Source organism: Malus sylvestris, chromosome 1 (assembly GCF_916048215.2).
Source record: "Malus sylvestris chromosome 1, drMalSylv7.2, whole genome shotgun sequence".
NCBI classification, from domain to species: Eukaryota; Viridiplantae; Streptophyta; class Magnoliopsida; order Rosales; family Rosaceae; genus Malus; species Malus sylvestris.
Genome location: NC_062260.1, coordinates 14,774,267 through 14,791,922, shown reverse-complemented (window position 1 = coordinate 14,791,922; position 17,656 = coordinate 14,774,267). Strand labels below are relative to the sequence as shown.

Sequence of the window (17,656 nt, the reverse complement as noted above, 5' to 3'; positions counted from 1 at the left end):
CGGTCGCAGGTGCTTCGAATATGGCCCACTACCGCTCTCAACCAAAAACATTCCCGAGTTGCTTCATGTATGGCAATAATTTCAGCATGGTTAGACAAAGTGGCAACTAAGGTCTTGTTTAGTTGACCTCCAAGAGATTGTGGTGCCTATAACAGTAAAGACATAACTCGTTTGAGAAAGCGCCTTGTGCGGATCAAATAAGTATCTTGCGTTGGCATAACCAACAAGGCGAGAATCAACTCGAGAAGTAGAGGGTGTAACATCACTCGATGATCCATATGGATAGAACAAGCCTAAATCCGTAGTACCCTTAAGGTAACAGAAGATGTCTTTCACACCAGTCTAATGTCTGCGTGTTGGTGCATTACTGTATCTTGCCAAAAGTTAACAGTGAAAGAGATGTCGAGTCTAGTGCATTGAGCTAAGTACAATCAAGCGCCTATCGTACTTAGATAAGGAACTTCAGACTCCAAAATTTCTTCATCATCCTTCTTCGGACGGAAGGGATCTCATTTTGCATCTAGCGATTGAACGACCATAGGAGTACTAGAAGGCTTTGCTTTATCCTCATTAAAGTGACGCAACACCTTCTGGGTGTAGTTCGATTGATGTACTAGAATTTCATCCAAACAATGCTCTATCTCGAGACCGAGATAGTATTGAGTCTTACCTAGATCTTTCATCTCAAATTCTGAATTTAGGTGCGCTGCAGTTTCGCGAGCTCTTCAGGAGTTCCAATGAGATTCATGTCATCGACATATACTGCAACAATCGTAAATCTGGAATGTGACTTCTTAATGAACACACAAGGGCATAATTCATTGTTCATATATCCCTAACTAGTCAAATACTCATTTAGATGGTTATACCACATTCTTCCAAATTGTTTCAAACCGTATAGTGAACGCCTCAGCCTAATTAAGAGCATGTTCCGGGGTTTGGAAATATTTGAACCAGTCAATGTAAGTCATTTTGGAACTTTCATATAAATATCCGTATCAAGATCCCTATAGAGATATACGGTTACTACGTCCATCAGCCGCATATCTAGTTTTTCGAAAACTACCAAACTGATAAGGTAGCGAAAAGTAATCACATCCATAACGAGTGAATAAGTTTAGTCATAGTCAATCACGGGGCATTCGAGCTTTGTAACGCACAATTTCGTTCTTCTCATTAAGCTTTTGAACAAAAACCCACTTGTAGCCAACGGGCTTCACATATGGAAAAGTAAGATCTACAGGTCCAAACACATTACGTTTCGCAAGCGAATCGAGTTCGACTTGGATTGCTTGTTTCCAGTTTGACCAATCAGTTTTACGTCGACATTCATCAATGGAACGTGGTTCAATGTCATCGCTCAACATGATCTTAGTAGCTACTGCAAATGCTAATGCATCGTCGACAATCATCTCATTTCTACGCCACACATCATCTAAGCTAGCATAGTAGACTGAAATCTCATGATTCTCGGAAGGAGGATCCTTCTCTTTAAGGACGCTTCTGTAATCTAGAATTTCCTTATGAGTTGGATAGAATGAGTAAGCGATAGTCGGATTCACGGTAGGCTCTTCATGACCTTGTGTCGTGGTTTTCCTCTTCGGATGGTGTGAATCCTTTGAACCAAAGGGCCTGCCATGCTTTTTTGTAAGGGCAGATGATTGGCTAGCTGCTAATGTACGTGGATCACCAATATTGGTGTCCTAGGCCTCCAGGAGGAAAGTCTGTCGTACATTTGGTACATCCATCTTTGCAGGCGTATTCGTAGCTGGAATATGTGATCTTGTCACGTGTACTAGATCGGTGAAAGCATCTGGCATGCTCTGAGATATGCTTTGGAGATCTAATATACGCTGCACTTTAGTTTCAGACTGAGCGGTGCGGGGATCTAAATAAGACAAAGTAGGAGTCGTCCATGATAATTGGCGTCGTTTTTCAGGAACGTTGAGGTTTTTATCTCCCCCTAACAACATGAAGATTGTCTTATAGAAGTGACAATCCAAGAAACGAGCGGTAAACAGATCACCTGTCAAAGGTTCTAAGTAACGAATAATCGAAGGAGAATCATATCCGACATAGATTCTCATCCTTCAATGAGGCCCCATTTTTGTACGTAAGGGCGGCGATATTGGCACATATACCGCACAACCAAAAACGCGCAGATGCGATATGTCGGGTTCATATCCGGTAACCAACTGAAGGGCACTAAATGGTTGTGTCGCAACAGGCCTAAGGTGGACCAACTTTGCTACATGAAATATTGCATGGCCCCAAGCAATGATCAGGAGCTTGGTACGTATGACTAATGATCAAGTAATCATTTGTAAGCGCTTAATGAAAGCATCTGCGAGTCCGTTCTAGGTGTGAACATGGGGTACAAGATGTTTAACTTCAACCCCAACCGACATGCAATAGTCATCAAAAGTTTTAGATATGAATTCTCCAGCATTATCCAATCGAATAGATTTGATCAGATAATTAGGGTGGTGAGCCCTGAGCTTGATAACCTGAGCCAACAATTTAGAGAATGCATTGTTCCTTGTGGACAACAAGCACACGTGTGACCAACATGTGGAAGCGTCAACCAAAACCATAAAATATTTAAATGGTCTGCATGAAAGGTGAATCGGTCCACAAATGTCCCCCTGAATCCGTTGTAGAAAAATAGGAGGATTCGAATGAATTTTGTCATAAGAAGGTTTAGTAATAAGTTTTCCCATGTAACATGTTTGACATGCGATTCCTTTGATCGAACTTAAACTTCGGGTTAGTGGATGTCGTGTGATGATTTGAGGATACAACACATCGTTATTCGTTCAGGATGTCCCAAACGATCATGCCAAAGTGTAATTTCTTGCGCGGTCCCAATGGTAGGGCCGACCACTTGAACAAAGTTTGATTCAAACTTTTTACAACAAGAATGATATTCATCTACAACCTTCTTGGGAGCTCGGCAAACACGGGACCAATGATCATCTGAACCACAGCGATAGCACATATCTGCGTCCATGGTTTCAGGTACTTTGCCTTTATTCTTGAAGTTTAGGGCTTTGGGAGCAACGTTTGGGCCCTTTTGGGCTTTGTTTCCTCCTTTGGATAGGCCTTGACTCTGTTGACCTTGGTAGGATGGCTTCTGGCTGCCCCTACCATGCCTCTTTTGGCGTTTTGGGCATTGGTTTGTGCTATAATATACTTCAAGCACAACAGTAACCCTAGTAGGTCAAGCTTGATGATTCTTCATCAACAGCTGGTTCTGCTTTTCACCGAGAAGTAAAACAGAGATCAAATCCGAGAACTTAGTGAACTTCTGAGCTCTATATTGTTGTTGCAAGACAATATTAGAAGTAGAGAATGTCAAACAGGTCTTCTCCAGGAGATCCTCTTCGGTCAAAGTTTCATTACAAAACTTGAGAAATGATCGGATTCAACAAACTTCAGAATTATATTCATTCACAGACTTAAAGTCTTGGAAACTCAAATGTTGCCAGTCATGTCTTGCTTCAAGCAAGAATATGCACGTGGATCCTCATCAGCAAGATATTCAGTTTTCAAAGCGTCATGGATATGTCTTCAAATGAAGATTATATCAGTGACTTTTTCAGCTTCACCAACAGGGTTGTCCGTCTCTTCTTCAATAGCGAGACGTAACTTCTTGGCAGTGAGGTGGAGCTTCACATCTTGAACCCACTTGAGGTAGTTCCTTCCAGAGACCTCCAAAGTGGTGAAGTCGAGTTTGTTCAAATTCGACATGTTCCTATCACAAAATAGATGGACAAGATGTGGTTAGTGTAATGGAGAAAAATCAATCCATTCACATAGGAGTAGAACATACAGGTTATATTAGACATATATTGGTTTAATGTTGCATGAAAAAACTTTGGGTTTTCATGGGTGATGTTTAAAAAAAAAAAAAAAAAAAAAAAAAATTCAGGTTTTCAAACAAGACATGTTTGTAAGAAACTTCAGGTTTCAAATTAATTATGAATTTCAGGTTCATATATTCGTGCAGGCAAACACAAATATATACAGAAATATGCAACAATAATATTCAAGAAATAGAACTTGAGGTCTTATAATTATAATTGAATTAATTATTTAGACTTCGGGCCAAATTAAAGTGTCGGTGAAAAAATATAAAAATCCAAATTATTTAAAAATATTAAATAATCGAAGCTCGGGGCCCAAAAATATAGGCCAAAAAACCACGGGTGGGTTGATCAATTTTTTATCCTTGTATCCCAGGCCCAAAAAGTATAGGCAGGGGTGTCTCGGGTGGGCTGCAGGCTCACGGGGAGAGGGGAACAAACTGGGCGGCATCAGGAGAGCCCAAAAGAAAAATAAAAGATTTCACACGGGCCGCTTCAGGCGAGCCCAAATTTCCTTTTTTTTTTCATGGGCTGGAGAAAAACAATTGGGGTCGAAAATTGTTATGGGCTGCAACATGCAAGCCCAAAATGGGTTTTTGGTTTTAGATTGGTCTAAGACTAATCAAAGCCCAAAGGGTTATGTTGTTGAACCAAAATAGCAGCCCAGCGCGTGCTGGGTGTGCATTGCCGGAGAGGAACGTCGGGATTAGTCGACGGTGCTGCATTAGGCGGCGTTCCAAGGTTAGGCAAGCCATGGTTCGTCAAAGAACCAGGTGTTTGTCGACGAATAAGAGATCTTGACGAGAGAGAACTAAATGAATTCAATTGAATTCGAGCGAAAAAAAACCCATGAAATTCTTCTAGAATTTCGAGAAATCGTTGGCGAGAACATGGGGTTGTCCAAATTGCACAACTGCAGGTTATGTCTTCATCAGAAAAATTGATGTGGGATACCTGGGCTTTAGGCCGTGGATCGGGACAGTGGTGTATCAGACGCACCGTTTCGGTTCAAGGCTTACGGCCTGGGTTCTATATTTAGGCTGGCCTTGCCAAGCCGTCGCAGGCTGCTGGCGTGGTGCTGGTAGCTTGCACTGTATGGCCGATCACCATGGATGGAGCAGTGCAAGGCGCGGGTTCGAAGAACCATAGTTTTTCTGATTCTAATTTTTTTAATTCAATTCATTTACAATTTTAATTTGATGCATATACATATATTTGATGCAATTCATGACAAATATCAAATTCACATAATTCAATAGTTATGGATATAATGCATACACAATTTACGTAAAATCTAAAATTCAAAAAACGTAAAGTTGGGTCATGCATTATGGTGAATGTTCATGTTATTAGGGCTACAAAAATATCGAGATAAAAACCATTGTTTTGAAATAACCTGATTGCATGATGATATGGATGAACTGGTTTGATGCAGAAAAAATTTCTTCAACGTCAGATTCCTAAGCGCAGCGGTAGGAGCATGTTGTGGTATATTTTATCTGACAAGGAGAGTGAGGGCCAGCGGCAAGGAGAAGAGAGAGAGATGTGTTTGTAGAATTGTAGGGGAATGCGTGTTATTATCCCTCCTACATTGTGCCTTTATTTATAGTAGTAAAAAGGAGAGAAGATATTCCTTCTTCCCTAAGTAATACAAGTTGTAATAGGAAATGATAACTATAATCAAATCTAATCTAGGATTTACACAATCACACTTAAACTAGGAATGTTTACAACATTATGGTTATTTTTGTCTTGGATTATCACTATAGGCTTTTTTGTGTTATTTTTTCAAGGGTTTTTTTTGTTGGTACCTTACAATTTTTTGACTACATCTCTTTAAATTTTTTATATATGTCTTAATATAAATGACTATTTAAGTTGTAGATGTTTTAAATAAAACTTTGATTGAACACACCCCACGAATCCAATATGAGATCAACTTAAAATCTATGATGTTTTTCTTCTACTGTATTACAGTTGAAGAAATACAGAAAATTCACTAAACATGATAATATTTCTCGAAGAATCACATTTTCACATGAAACACTAGAAAATATGTGACATCTCTGTTTAGAATGAACTAGTGCAAACTTGCCAAAGATGATCAGTCAGACATTGTAGCCAATCCGTTGATCATCAATAGATGATCATCTCTTGGTGGAAACCTAAAATGTCTCTGTTGGAGTTCATAAAATGTCATGATATTTTGTTCATCCAACAAACATAACATCACCTTTGCAGCCACATTGACAACAACTTCTGATTATGTTTTAGTAGATTATTAAATGCTTTTTGGCAACAAACAATGTTAATTTGACATATTAGGTGAAGAGAAAAACTTTTTAAAAAAATGTAACCACATCGGTTTTCAAATGTAACTTTTCAGGTCAGTGGCTTTGTGTGTGGCCTTGCTCTTGGCGGCGGCTTTATGTGTCTCTAGGTTTTGGATTTGCCACCACTAATATATTGTGGTAGATCTATATTGATGGTTCTTTTGTGTTGTTCATTGTGGTTGCTATATATGGGTTTAATTATTGCTTGTTGTGTGCTTATTCTCTCTAGATTAAGGATTTGGTCATCGGAAAAGATGTACTCAGTTGGTACCCTTGTTTAATCGTATTTTCTCGTATCAATGAATTATAACTATCATTTCTCTTCAAACAAAGAAGATAAAGATTTAGCCAGTACGACACTATGCTACAAGGCGTGAAATCTATTGAGTTTGCATTAGGTAAGGAATTAGCTAGTATGACACTACGAGTTTAGCCGGTGCAATGCTATGGTTTCTTTCAAGATATCAGGATGATGTACTATTTTGTCCTTTTTAATTGTGACTGTATCTAATAATTTCTATAAAGTCACTAGGAGTTTGTGGGTTTTGATTGCTCTTTATAGAAGAGTGTTTTCTTTTAGTTTCATCTTGGTGTGAAAAAGGTGTAGTGGTTTGATTTATTGGATCTACTTTACTTGATGTTATGGTGGCGGTGATTAGGTGGTGCGGTTTGATTTATTGGATCTACTTTGCTTATTACTTTGCAATTAATCATGATTATATTGTGGTAGCGAATTTCCGTTGTCTTCGATCTTAACGAAAATGTACATACAAAACAATCAAAATATTTGATCAAAGACCTAAGCCTCATGCGTCCACGAGGTGGGGAGGGGGGACCAATGAATCTCCACAGCCTAAGTTTGTTTCTAGGAAAAGAGTGAGTGTTTAGGGCTTTTAGGGGTAGCAAAAGCTTACCAAAATTTAGTAGAGATTAAGGTATTTATAGGAGGGCAGGGCTGGCCACAATGTTACGGTTTTATCCTACACGTGACAACATCTTATTGGACAAGGTGCAAAGAAAGAATATTCTCAAGATCTTAATTGATAAATAATATCTTGGGATAATGTTGGAACTATCCCCTCCAACATCCCTGAAATAGAGATTACTTACTTGATAGAGTCAATTTTCAATTGGAAATGTATTAAAGAAGAGATTTGGTGATTAATTCCTATATTTTAATGCCCTTGACTTTTCCTTGCCATGAGCAAGAAAGTTGTGAGCAGTTGTAGGCAGTTGCTTGAACCTTCAGGAATGCTGAGCTGCGTGTGTGAATATTTGAGAGCTCTACTCATTTAATGAAGGTAATATTGTCTTTCTTGCAAAAAATTCACGCATCATCTTCAGAAATTTTAGAATTATTTTTAGCTATACATATATTTTTTAGATCTAGTTTACAAGAACTTTTGAATTGAAATGTTAAAAAAAGTAAAGAATTATAATTATATTAATAATAAAAAAAAAGGATTTTCTCCACTACAGTCAGTTAAACCCAAGCCAATCTTAACTCAACCACCTAGTAAAAGATTAACCAAGGTTAGTGGGATGATGTGAGGTATAAATATAGGGGCCCTTTCTCAAAAACCCTATGAGCTTTTCAAAATCCTATTAATTTCCATAAAAAAGTCTCTCTCTTTTCTCTCACACCTCAACAAAAGGGGTGGGGGTGGGGGTGGGAAGTGGTGACAAACAAATCAAAGGGTAAAGAAAAGAGAGAGAGGGAGAGAGAGGCCAAAACCCAAAGGTGTCGAGCATCAAGGACTTAAAGAAGACAACACCCAAAGAGAAAGCAAAGGCTCAGTCACCAAAAATCAAATGCAAAAAACCCCTCAAAAAAATACAACACCAGTACTGGTATGGTTTCTCTTTGACTCTCTCTCTCTCTCTCTCTCTCTCTCTGTTGTGTGTGTGTGAGGACGTAAATTATTAGATTGACCTAAATTGTGGATTGTGGGTCTATTTTTTTCTGTTCAAAAAACATGGAAATTTTTGTGCCGTCTCTTTCTCTCCCACACGCACACAATCGCACACCCAATCATCAATGCCTGCAATAAAAGAAGGGCGCGGGACTGAAAAAACAAATTTCAGATTTTCATGGGGTCCAATTCAAACTCGATAACATTCTCATGCCCTAGATATAGATCCATTTTCCCGCCAAAATTCCATATTCCGTCACCGACCCAGATGCTTAATCTGTACCAATTTCATGTTTATGTCGTCAAAATCGTTTATTGTATTTGAATTTTGAAGTGTTTATCTATTGCCCTCTGTGTTTTTGAGGGTTTGGATCTTTATTTTTTTTTTTTTTGGGAAAAAAAACCAACCAGCGAATTGCTTTTTAGGGTTTGAATTCGGAATCCATGGCAGGGTGGTCGTGGTTAGCGGAGGAGTCTGCTTTGGATTGCAACAAAACCCCGAAAGAGGACCCGACGGACGGCTCCTCGGCCGATCTTGAACCGCCTCCGAAATCTCCAAAACGGTTCGTTTTTGACGTGCCCGATAAGCTACGATGCTGGTTCGATCAGTTTCTTGGGGGTTTTCTGAAAGAGATCTGTGCCCAAGACCTGCTCCGGCCTTTGCCTCCGATGATCAGTAATGGGCAGCGGGTGGATTTGCTCAAGCTATTTTGGGTTGTAAGAAGGCGAGGTGGGTTTCGTGTTCTTTCAGAAATCGGGGTTTGGGATTCAGTGGCAGAAGAGTGTGGCTTGGGTTTGAGTCTTGGCTGGGCTGTGAAATTGGTTTATGTTAAGTATTTGTATTTGCTAGAGAAGTTTATAGAAAAGAAGGACTTGGAATGGAGTTTGGCTAGTAGTGATATTGATTTGGGTGAGCATTTGATGGCTTTGCAGGAGGAGTTAACAGAGTTCTTCTCAGATATGTCTGACCAAAAATTGAAAGACGGGGGTTACCCGCATGTTGAATTGTCATCTAAGAGTTTTAAAGATAGTAATGAGGTGGAAAGTGCAGTAGCAGATTCGGATAGGCTCAAGATAAGTGGTGTTAGTGAGGAATTTCTGGATTTGGATACGATGAGTGTGGCAAATGTTTTGAATGCTGGAAAATTTGGCAATGGTAATGTGCCTTTGTCAGGTTGTGGCATGAAATATTTTGTGGATTTGACGAATAGCATGGAGGATGATGACAAGTTGTGTGACAATAATGAGGTAAAAAGTGAGATGGGGGAATCGGGGAGAGGTAAGAAAAATTATGACATTGGTGAAGAAGTCATGATTTTGGATCCATCTGCTGTTGAAGAAGTGAACTCTTTCTGTAAAAGGAAGCGAGAGTCATTCGGTGGAAGTGAGGTGGGGGAATTGCGTAGAGGGAAGAAAAATCACAGTAGCGATGAACATGTAATGATTTTGGATGCCTCAACGGTTGAAGAAAAGAGTCCTTTTTGCGAAGCAAAGCAAGAATCACTGTGTATGCTGAATTGGGTTAAAATGATTGCAAAGGATCCTTGTGATCCTTCAGTTGGTTCATTACCAGAGAGGTCAAAGTGGAAGTTCTTCGGGAAGGAGGAGAACTGGATGCAGGTTTTGCAGGCTCGAGAAGCTATCTTTCTGAAGAGGAATGCTGATTCAGGTCCTGAACAGTCTAACTGGCAGGTATATCAACATATGCTATGTGCTATAACTTTTTAGATAATTGGAAATATTCTGTTCTTGCATGTGTGCATTTGGTAAGATCTATCAGGTTAAAGTTGTATACGCGTATGTGTGTGCTAACACTCATGAGTCGCTTTAATATAGTCATGTTTATAATTTGATTACCTTTATTGCTGGGACTGAATCCTCTATTGGCTTTTTTGTGTCTTTTTGGGATATGGAAATGTTATTTGTTCGTTAATATTATGCCTTTCTTGATAAAATGGATTCCTATCAATTTATATATGGTATGCTGGTGAATACGATAGAACTTCAGGATTTGTTTTAATTTTTTAAAAAAGGATATTGCTCTATTCTCCTGGAAAGATAATTAAATGAACAATAGTACTCATTTTGTTTTCTGGAAAATGCTGTTAATACCTGATGAGTGTGCTAGTGTATTCTATTTTCATGATGTCCTTATATTTTTACCTGCCATGCAGTTCAATTGGAACCGTCCATATTTTAGCTCTTCTTCATGGATCATCCCTCAAAAAATCATTGAGATCGTAAACTGTTTGGTCATCTAAAATGTGCAAAAAAAAGTCACAATTAGGTAAAACTGAAACGACAATGAAGATAATTAAATGGCTAAGCAGTTTCTGATTTAGTAGTTTTTTGCATGGATAATCCTTGCATGAGAAGCTAAAAACTGAACCGTTCCCATCATTGGATTACAACGTAGAAAAAGGATGTCCTTATTTTTTTGCTTAAATATGAACACCCTTAGTGGAAAATGCTTCCTAGTATATTATTTAAACTGGTCTGCTTAGTTAGTTAGTTGTACTCAGCTAGTTAATAGTGAATTGTTTGTTACACAATATGCAACACTTTTAGGGGTGAGTCGGTGGCTTCTTTTGTATTCCCAAATTGTAAGACAATTTTTACCTTCAGATAAAATTAAATATATTGAGGTACCTGCAAAGAGGTGGTGTATCTCCAATTATGTTTGATATTGTTTCTATCTGGTGCCGTGGTTGCTATATTCAAATATTGGTTAAACTACATAATTATCTTCATATTATTTTTCCTTTTGACATGAAACCATGTTTCCACTTATAGAAGAATCAGAGGATGCATCCAAGCATGTACGATGATAATTTTGGCTCCGCTTACAATCTTAGAGAGAGGCTAAGGTTGGAGAAGAAGCTTCTTTCAGACGGGAGAACACCACAATCAGGACCTTGTTCAGAGTCATCCTCGGCCAGTGACTTGGACAAAAATAGTCCTGGCATGGCAGGGATGGAGGATGAGTTGCGAGGAACCAGTGATTATTCTCCAAGCCACATTCCTCTCGGGTCAAATTATCAAGCTCAGCTGCCAGAATGGACTGGTGAGGCTTCTGAAAGTGAATCAAAGTGGTTGGGGTCCAGGATTTGGCCATTGGAAAAACCAGAGCACAGACATCTCATTGAGAGGGATCCTATTGGAAAGGGAAGACAAGAATCTTGCGGATGCCAAGTGCCAGGTTCTATAGAATGCGTCAGATTTCACATTTCTGAGAAAAGGTTAAGAGTTAAGCGGGAACTGGGGGCAGCTTTCTACCACTGGGAATTCAATCAGATGGGCGAGGAAGTTGGACTCCCTTGGACAGCAGAAGAAGGAAAGAAGTTCGAGGCCTTAGTAAAGTCAAATCCTCTATCTATTGGATTGCGTTTTTGGGATGAGATATATAGGACTTTTACTAAGAAGAGCAGGAGAGAATTGGTTAGCTACTATTTCAATGTCTTTCTCTTGCAGCGTAGAGGATACCAGAACAGGTTTACTCCAAACAACATTGATAGTGATGATGAAGAATTAGAGTCGGAATCAATGACTAACGGTTTTGGGAATGATGAACACAAGTCATCAAAATCAATCTTAAAATCCCCACACAAGCCACATGCAAAACACAGGTAGCTATTTGAAGTGCACTCTTTTGGGGAGATTGTGAAGCCTGGTATGTTTGAGCAATGTTTGTGAATGTCTGATATGAATATTTCCTTAATATGCCAGGAAAGAGGCATCGAGGCCTTTTTGAAATAGAAATTATGCGTGGTAAAGATGGTCCATTTTCAGAAGTGATTTTGAAGCGGTTTAATGACGAACACGGGCTTGGAAGCGCAGCTGTGGCGATTCGAAGCAGCAATGATGCTCTCTGGGTCTGGTTCGTCTACTTCATCTTCTGAGATGCAGGTTTTTATTTTTATTTTTGGGGGACGTTTCTTTTAGGTTTTTGACAGCAAAAGCTGATTGAAAAAGAAGCCTTTGGGAATGAATACAGGGAACAGCGAAAGCGGTTAGATGTAGACCTTAAACAGTGGTCTCAATCATAGAACTTGTAATTGCAATTGCTGTGGTTTATGAAATTGGTTAATTGAATGGATTTTGCTCTCAGGCATTTTTGTTTTGGTTTATGCATGTATCTGTTGATTGATCTTTTGGTCATATATATGGTTGTCATTGTCTTGTTGGATAGGCTGATCAATGCTTTCAATTGGTAACTTGGTTACATTTTACAATTTATATAGGTTGTGTTAAATTATCATTTTGTGGCTCATTGGTATACTTCTTGGAACATGTAGGCATATGTCTTGTTGAGGGATGTAAAAGTCAGTCAACCGCGTGAACTTTGCGAATTCTGACCTTTGATGCATACATGCATCCAAGGTCATGAATCGTGGCCACGTGGGCGACTGACCATGGCATAGATCATGTCTTGTTTATTGACTATGATGCTTCTCCATGAAGGCCTACTATACATCAATGTCTTGTTTAAGTGGTTTGTATCCACTTGTTAAATTCTCTAAAATCTTTATCGTAGTGTGGAGCTCATTTGAAAGTGCTTCTTGCTGAAGCAAGTGGCAAGTGCTTTGGAAAACTCATTACACTATTTTTTTAAACAATTTTTGTCATTTTAAAAGTACTTTCAAACGAGTTCATGATCTTTAAATTCAAAACACAACCACCAAACCTCACGTAATCCACTTAAGGGGAATAGAAGCAAAAGAACAAAAGCAAACATGTGGTTTTAGTTGGTAGCCCACCAACTTGATTTATATATTAATATTGATAATTAATATCTTAAAGATTCAATGAATCCAAGGTTGAACACTGTTTGTGGACTCTTTGACATATGGAGTGTATCAATTTGATATGGGAATAAAGAATTCGAGTAAGGATAATGATCTTCATGCAGTGAGTTATTTCCTAAAACCCGGAGACTCTTTTTTTTGCAGTACCACTATACTAACAGCTAATTTGTATTGATTTGAAGTTTAATTTAGGCTTAAATAAATATCTAAACAAGAGTTTAAAGCCCATAAACAAAGAATGAAGTCAATCAAAGTTTTTGTATAAATTCTGAAAACTATTTTCTTCCATGTCAATGATTGATATCTATACGGTTTGAAGAGCACTTTCAAATGTGGAAGCAAGCAACTTCAAAGCTGTAAACTTGGTTACTATTTCTGTACGTCATATTCCACTTGTCAAGCCTTGGTTTGGGGCCAAGGGGACAAGTGTTTGAGTTTGGCCCATGGGACAATAACTTGTTCCACTTGACATTTCATCTTTGGATTTCAAGTTATTATGTTGTTTTAGGACCATGTTGCTTATGAACACAAAAGATATGTTACGATCAGTTACTCACGTAATTATATTCAGTTATGCACGTATGTGTGTGCGGATTCTGACGCTTAATTTGTAAGATTTCTAACTAATCGATGGTCAAAAAATCGCTCACCAAAAACTGTACTTAGCAAAATCCAAGAACATAATGATCTAGCTTGTTAACCTATTAGTTTTTCAAAAATTTAAACATTGTTGGATGCAAAATGTCCCAAAAAATAAAGCCAAAATTTGCCTTAGAACCCTAGGGCATTGGTTGGGCAGGGAGGAAAGGTTGGAATAGACTATCTTCAAAAAAGATGTCAATACGCCAACTTAGACTAAAAGACATCAAAGTTTCTCTAATGGAGATGTCATAATGACATGGCAGCTGAATCATTTAACTTCTTACTTTCTAACTGTCTTTTATTACAGCAATCAAAAATGGAGTTTGTTTTATTGTTTAGTGCGTTGGATCCACAATTCACCAATGGGTTACAACTTTTAACTATTTTAAATAATATTTTCTTAAAATTGTAGTAGCGGGGACTAATATATAATAAAATAATAATTTAACACACTATTTACAATGTAAGAAATTTTTATATCAACTTTAAATTGCCACATCAGCCTTCAAATAAAATTTTAACACTCGTATTGACATCTTCGTAAAAAACGCTCTTAGTCAAAATCCATCTTTTAACGTAAAGGGAGCGCCCGACGTCTAAAATTGTGCTTCGCCCACTTGCCAAGATATACTTTAGAAAGCCCTTGGAACACATTTGACCCCACATCATCTTCTTCCCTTGCCTTAAAGATCATATCTTTAAGAAAATGGGTGCTATATTCCCAGTCTACGTAAAATGATAAATTTATTTTCTAACAGTTTTATATACAAATGTTAACATGTTTTATAGTAACAATTTTGGTAATTTAATATACATGACAACAGAAAATAAAAACCTAATTAGAGATTTAGGTTAAACAACCCATCACAATTTATAAAATAAAAATAAAAAAATGTCTTGTCCAAACCATTAGGTTCCCATGTTCATGCGATGATGTAAGTAGGGCTGGGCAAACGGGTACAGGAACCGCGGGTCGGGGCGGGTAATGGCGGTTCGGGGCGGGTACGGGCCGGTTCCTACTTTTAAAAAAAAAGAAACGGGGCGGGCCGGGGCGGGTCTTTGTGAATTTCAGTCCGGGCCGGTTCCTGGGTATAGGAACCGCGGGTACCCGGACCGGCCCGTTTGTAATTAAAATGAATGGACCAGATTGATGAATAAGATACCATATCTAATCTGAACCGTTGTTTTAGTTTTACCCTAAGTTCTATCTCTCTCTCATCCTGATTCCCTCCCGAGTCCCGACTCTCTCACTCTCTCACTCTCTCAAACTTTCAGACCTTCCCTCGACTCCGATCCCCTCACCAACCTTCCTTCCCTCGACTCCGATCCCCTCACCAACCGTCGTTTCTCCTCGGCGAATACAACGGGACCACCCTTGCCATCGACAACATCCCAGAGAACCCAGGCCATCACCCTTGCCGTCGATTCTCTCCTCTTCGACAGCAACCCCCGCCGTCGTGACTCCATCACCCCATCACCGTCGTGACCGCCAGAGAACCCAGGCCATCATCCCTCTAAAATTTAGGTAATTTTGAATTAGGGTTTTGTTGTTAATTTGAATTTTGGGTGTAGGGATTTTAGGGTTTTTAAATTGGAATTTGGGATTTTAGGGTTTTCGAACTAGGTTACTACTAGAGTTAATTTTCCATTTGCATGTTGATAAGATTTGTAAGAGGCTGTGTTTAACTTTAACCCTCTATTTCGGAAAACATGGTTGCATTTTATAGCTGTGCCTGTGCATTTATTCAGGTATAACTGTGCCAAACAATGTAAAGTTTCTGATTTGAGAGGCATGAAGTATAACTAGGTATAACTAGGTTTAAAGTTTCTGATTTAACTCATATTTGACTAGGTTTATGTTTTAGTCTCTTGGATTTTTTAGGAAGCTCTTTCCTGTTTGAAATTTGAATTGATTATTTACTTTGTTCACTCGGTTCAGGTGGTTTTTAACAAGAAGAAGTAGTTTAAGATGTGCACTGCTTAAACTCCTGCTGATTCTGTAAGTATAAAAATTTCATCTTTTTACACTTGAGTTTGGTACCATTTTACTTTTTTGCTTGCACCCTTTTAGATTTTTCTTTTAGGCATCACTTTCCCTTGGATTATTTCATTGTTAATGATAACTGTGGAATGCTATCTCTGTGTTTCAGATTGCACCAAGATCGTGTCAGCTGCAGAGCTAACTTGGTTTAGCTGCTGATTTGGTAAATATATCTATATATATGTAGTCTTCAAGCTGTCCTTACCTGGAAGTAGATTAAAGACAAGGGCTTTTCTTAATTTGGGAAGTAGTTATTGGACTTTGGCTTAAATCAGTTTCTGCTTCTGGGTTACTGAATTTGACCTTAGAAGGTGTCAAATTTTTCTACTTTACTGTTAGAGATGTAGAGAAGTTGAAGAATCACTAGAAGAGAATGATACATGAAAACAAGGGAACTTGCTTGCTTTGATTATTTGCTTCTGGGAGTGTAGTTTAATCTTCATATGGAAATGGGTGTCTCTAACTATCTGGGTTTTTTATTTCTTATAGTGCTGATTGTTGCTCAGTGAGTGTGTATCTGGTTTGATTCTTCTATCCGAGGTATCAAATTTTTTTTTTTTCAAACAATTTGTGCAGTTTGCAAATCTGTGCGGATTGTGTACAATTTTTGTAATATGAGGCATCAAATTTCATGTAAAGTTTTGTGATTTACAGTTCAGTTGAGAAGGCGCATTTGAGGCATGCTTCTGCAAAGGCGGTTCTTCGTCTCTCCAAGCACTGGAATCATAAGATACCTGTTGATATCTTCTACTTAACCTTGAAGACTTCGGAGGTGGAGTTTTTCCTCAAAATATTTTCTGTATTGCTTGCTGTATTTTTGTTTTTGTTCTGTTTTTCGTAGTACAAGTACTTGATTGTCATATTCATACAACTAGATGTCTTTTGTTTGTCTTTATTAATCTGTTTATTATTTTTGGTCTTGTAGATTGCAAACTGCACAATCTGCGCAGATTGCAAACTGCACAATCTGCGCAGATTGCAAACTGCACAATCTGCACAGATTTGCACAGATTGCAATCTGCACAGATTGCAATCTGCACAGATTGCAATCTGCACAGATTGCAACTGCACAGTCACACACTGCACAAATTAATAACATGATGATACTTCTCAGCCTTTTTGGTCTTTTGTTGGTCAACAATCTGTGTGTTGTGTGTTCACTCTGTTTAATTGTGATGTCTGCTTCTGTTTCCCATCCCAGAGAGTAATTATTTCAAAATATCTTTATTTGATTAATGAATATAGTTCCATTATTTGATTTGCACAGATTGCAATTCTGCACAGATTGCAAACTGCACCGATTGCAATCTGCACCGATTGCAAACTGCACAATCTGCACAGATTGCAAACTGCACAGATTGCAAACTGCACTGATTGCAATCTGCACCGATTGCAAACTGCACAATCTGCACAGATTGCAAACTGCACAGATTGCAATCTGCACAATCTGCACAGATTGCAAACTGCACAATCTGCACAGTCACACACTGCACAAATTAATAACATGATGATACTTCTCAGCCTTTTTGGTCTTTTGTTGGTCAACAATCTGTGTGTTGTGCTGCCTGCTTCTGTTTGATTAATGAATATAGTTCCATTATTTGATTTTTACAGATTTTTACATAATGTCTCAATCTCAAAGTCAAAGTGCCCCTAGCAGTACTAATGTAGCATCATCTACGGCTACATCACCATGTCCTCCACAACCAACACAAGCACAACCCGTACAACCATCAATGCCTCCCCCAAACCCCTCGTCCTCTAGAAAAAGAAAAGCACCACCTATTCCAAAGACAAAACAACCAACTATAATAGCTTCACTAGGGAGATCTTCTTCTGAGAGATCTTGGGTTTGGGATCATTTCACTAAGTGTACCGTCTCGGAAATGCAAGAAGTAGAAAAGGATGGAAAGAAAGAGAAGGTGGAGGTACAAGTATTGAAGGCTAAGTGTAACCATTGTAGCTCCTTTTTTGCATGTGATACTAGTGGGGGTGGAACTAGTACTTACATTAAACATATCAATAAACATTGCAAGTCATATCAACCAACTGATGA

At 38.5% G+C, this 17,656-nt stretch overlaps 1 protein-coding gene across 2 annotated transcripts; it reads left to right on the top strand.

Annotated features, from left to right (window-relative positions):
* The first annotated feature begins 7,804 nt into the window (after positions 1-7,804).
* Positions 7,805-12,219, top strand: LOC126632149 (AT-rich interactive domain-containing protein 1-like). Of its 2 annotated transcripts, none has more exons than XM_050302402.1 (4): positions 7,805-8,050; positions 8,564-9,804; positions 10,906-11,738; positions 11,839-12,219. In XM_050302402.1, the coding sequence occupies exons 2-4, from the start codon at positions 8,782-8,784 to the stop codon at positions 11,861-11,863; spliced, it is 1,881 nt and encodes a 626-aa protein (XP_050158359.1). In that variant the 5' UTR covers positions 7,805-8,050; positions 8,564-8,781; the 3' UTR covers positions 11,864-12,219. The 2 variants fall into 2 exon arrangements, with proteins under 2 accessions (XP_050158359.1, XP_050158351.1); XM_050302394.1 differs by having other exon boundaries at positions 8,539-9,804.
* The last annotated feature ends 5,437 nt before the right edge of the window (positions 12,220-17,656 follow it).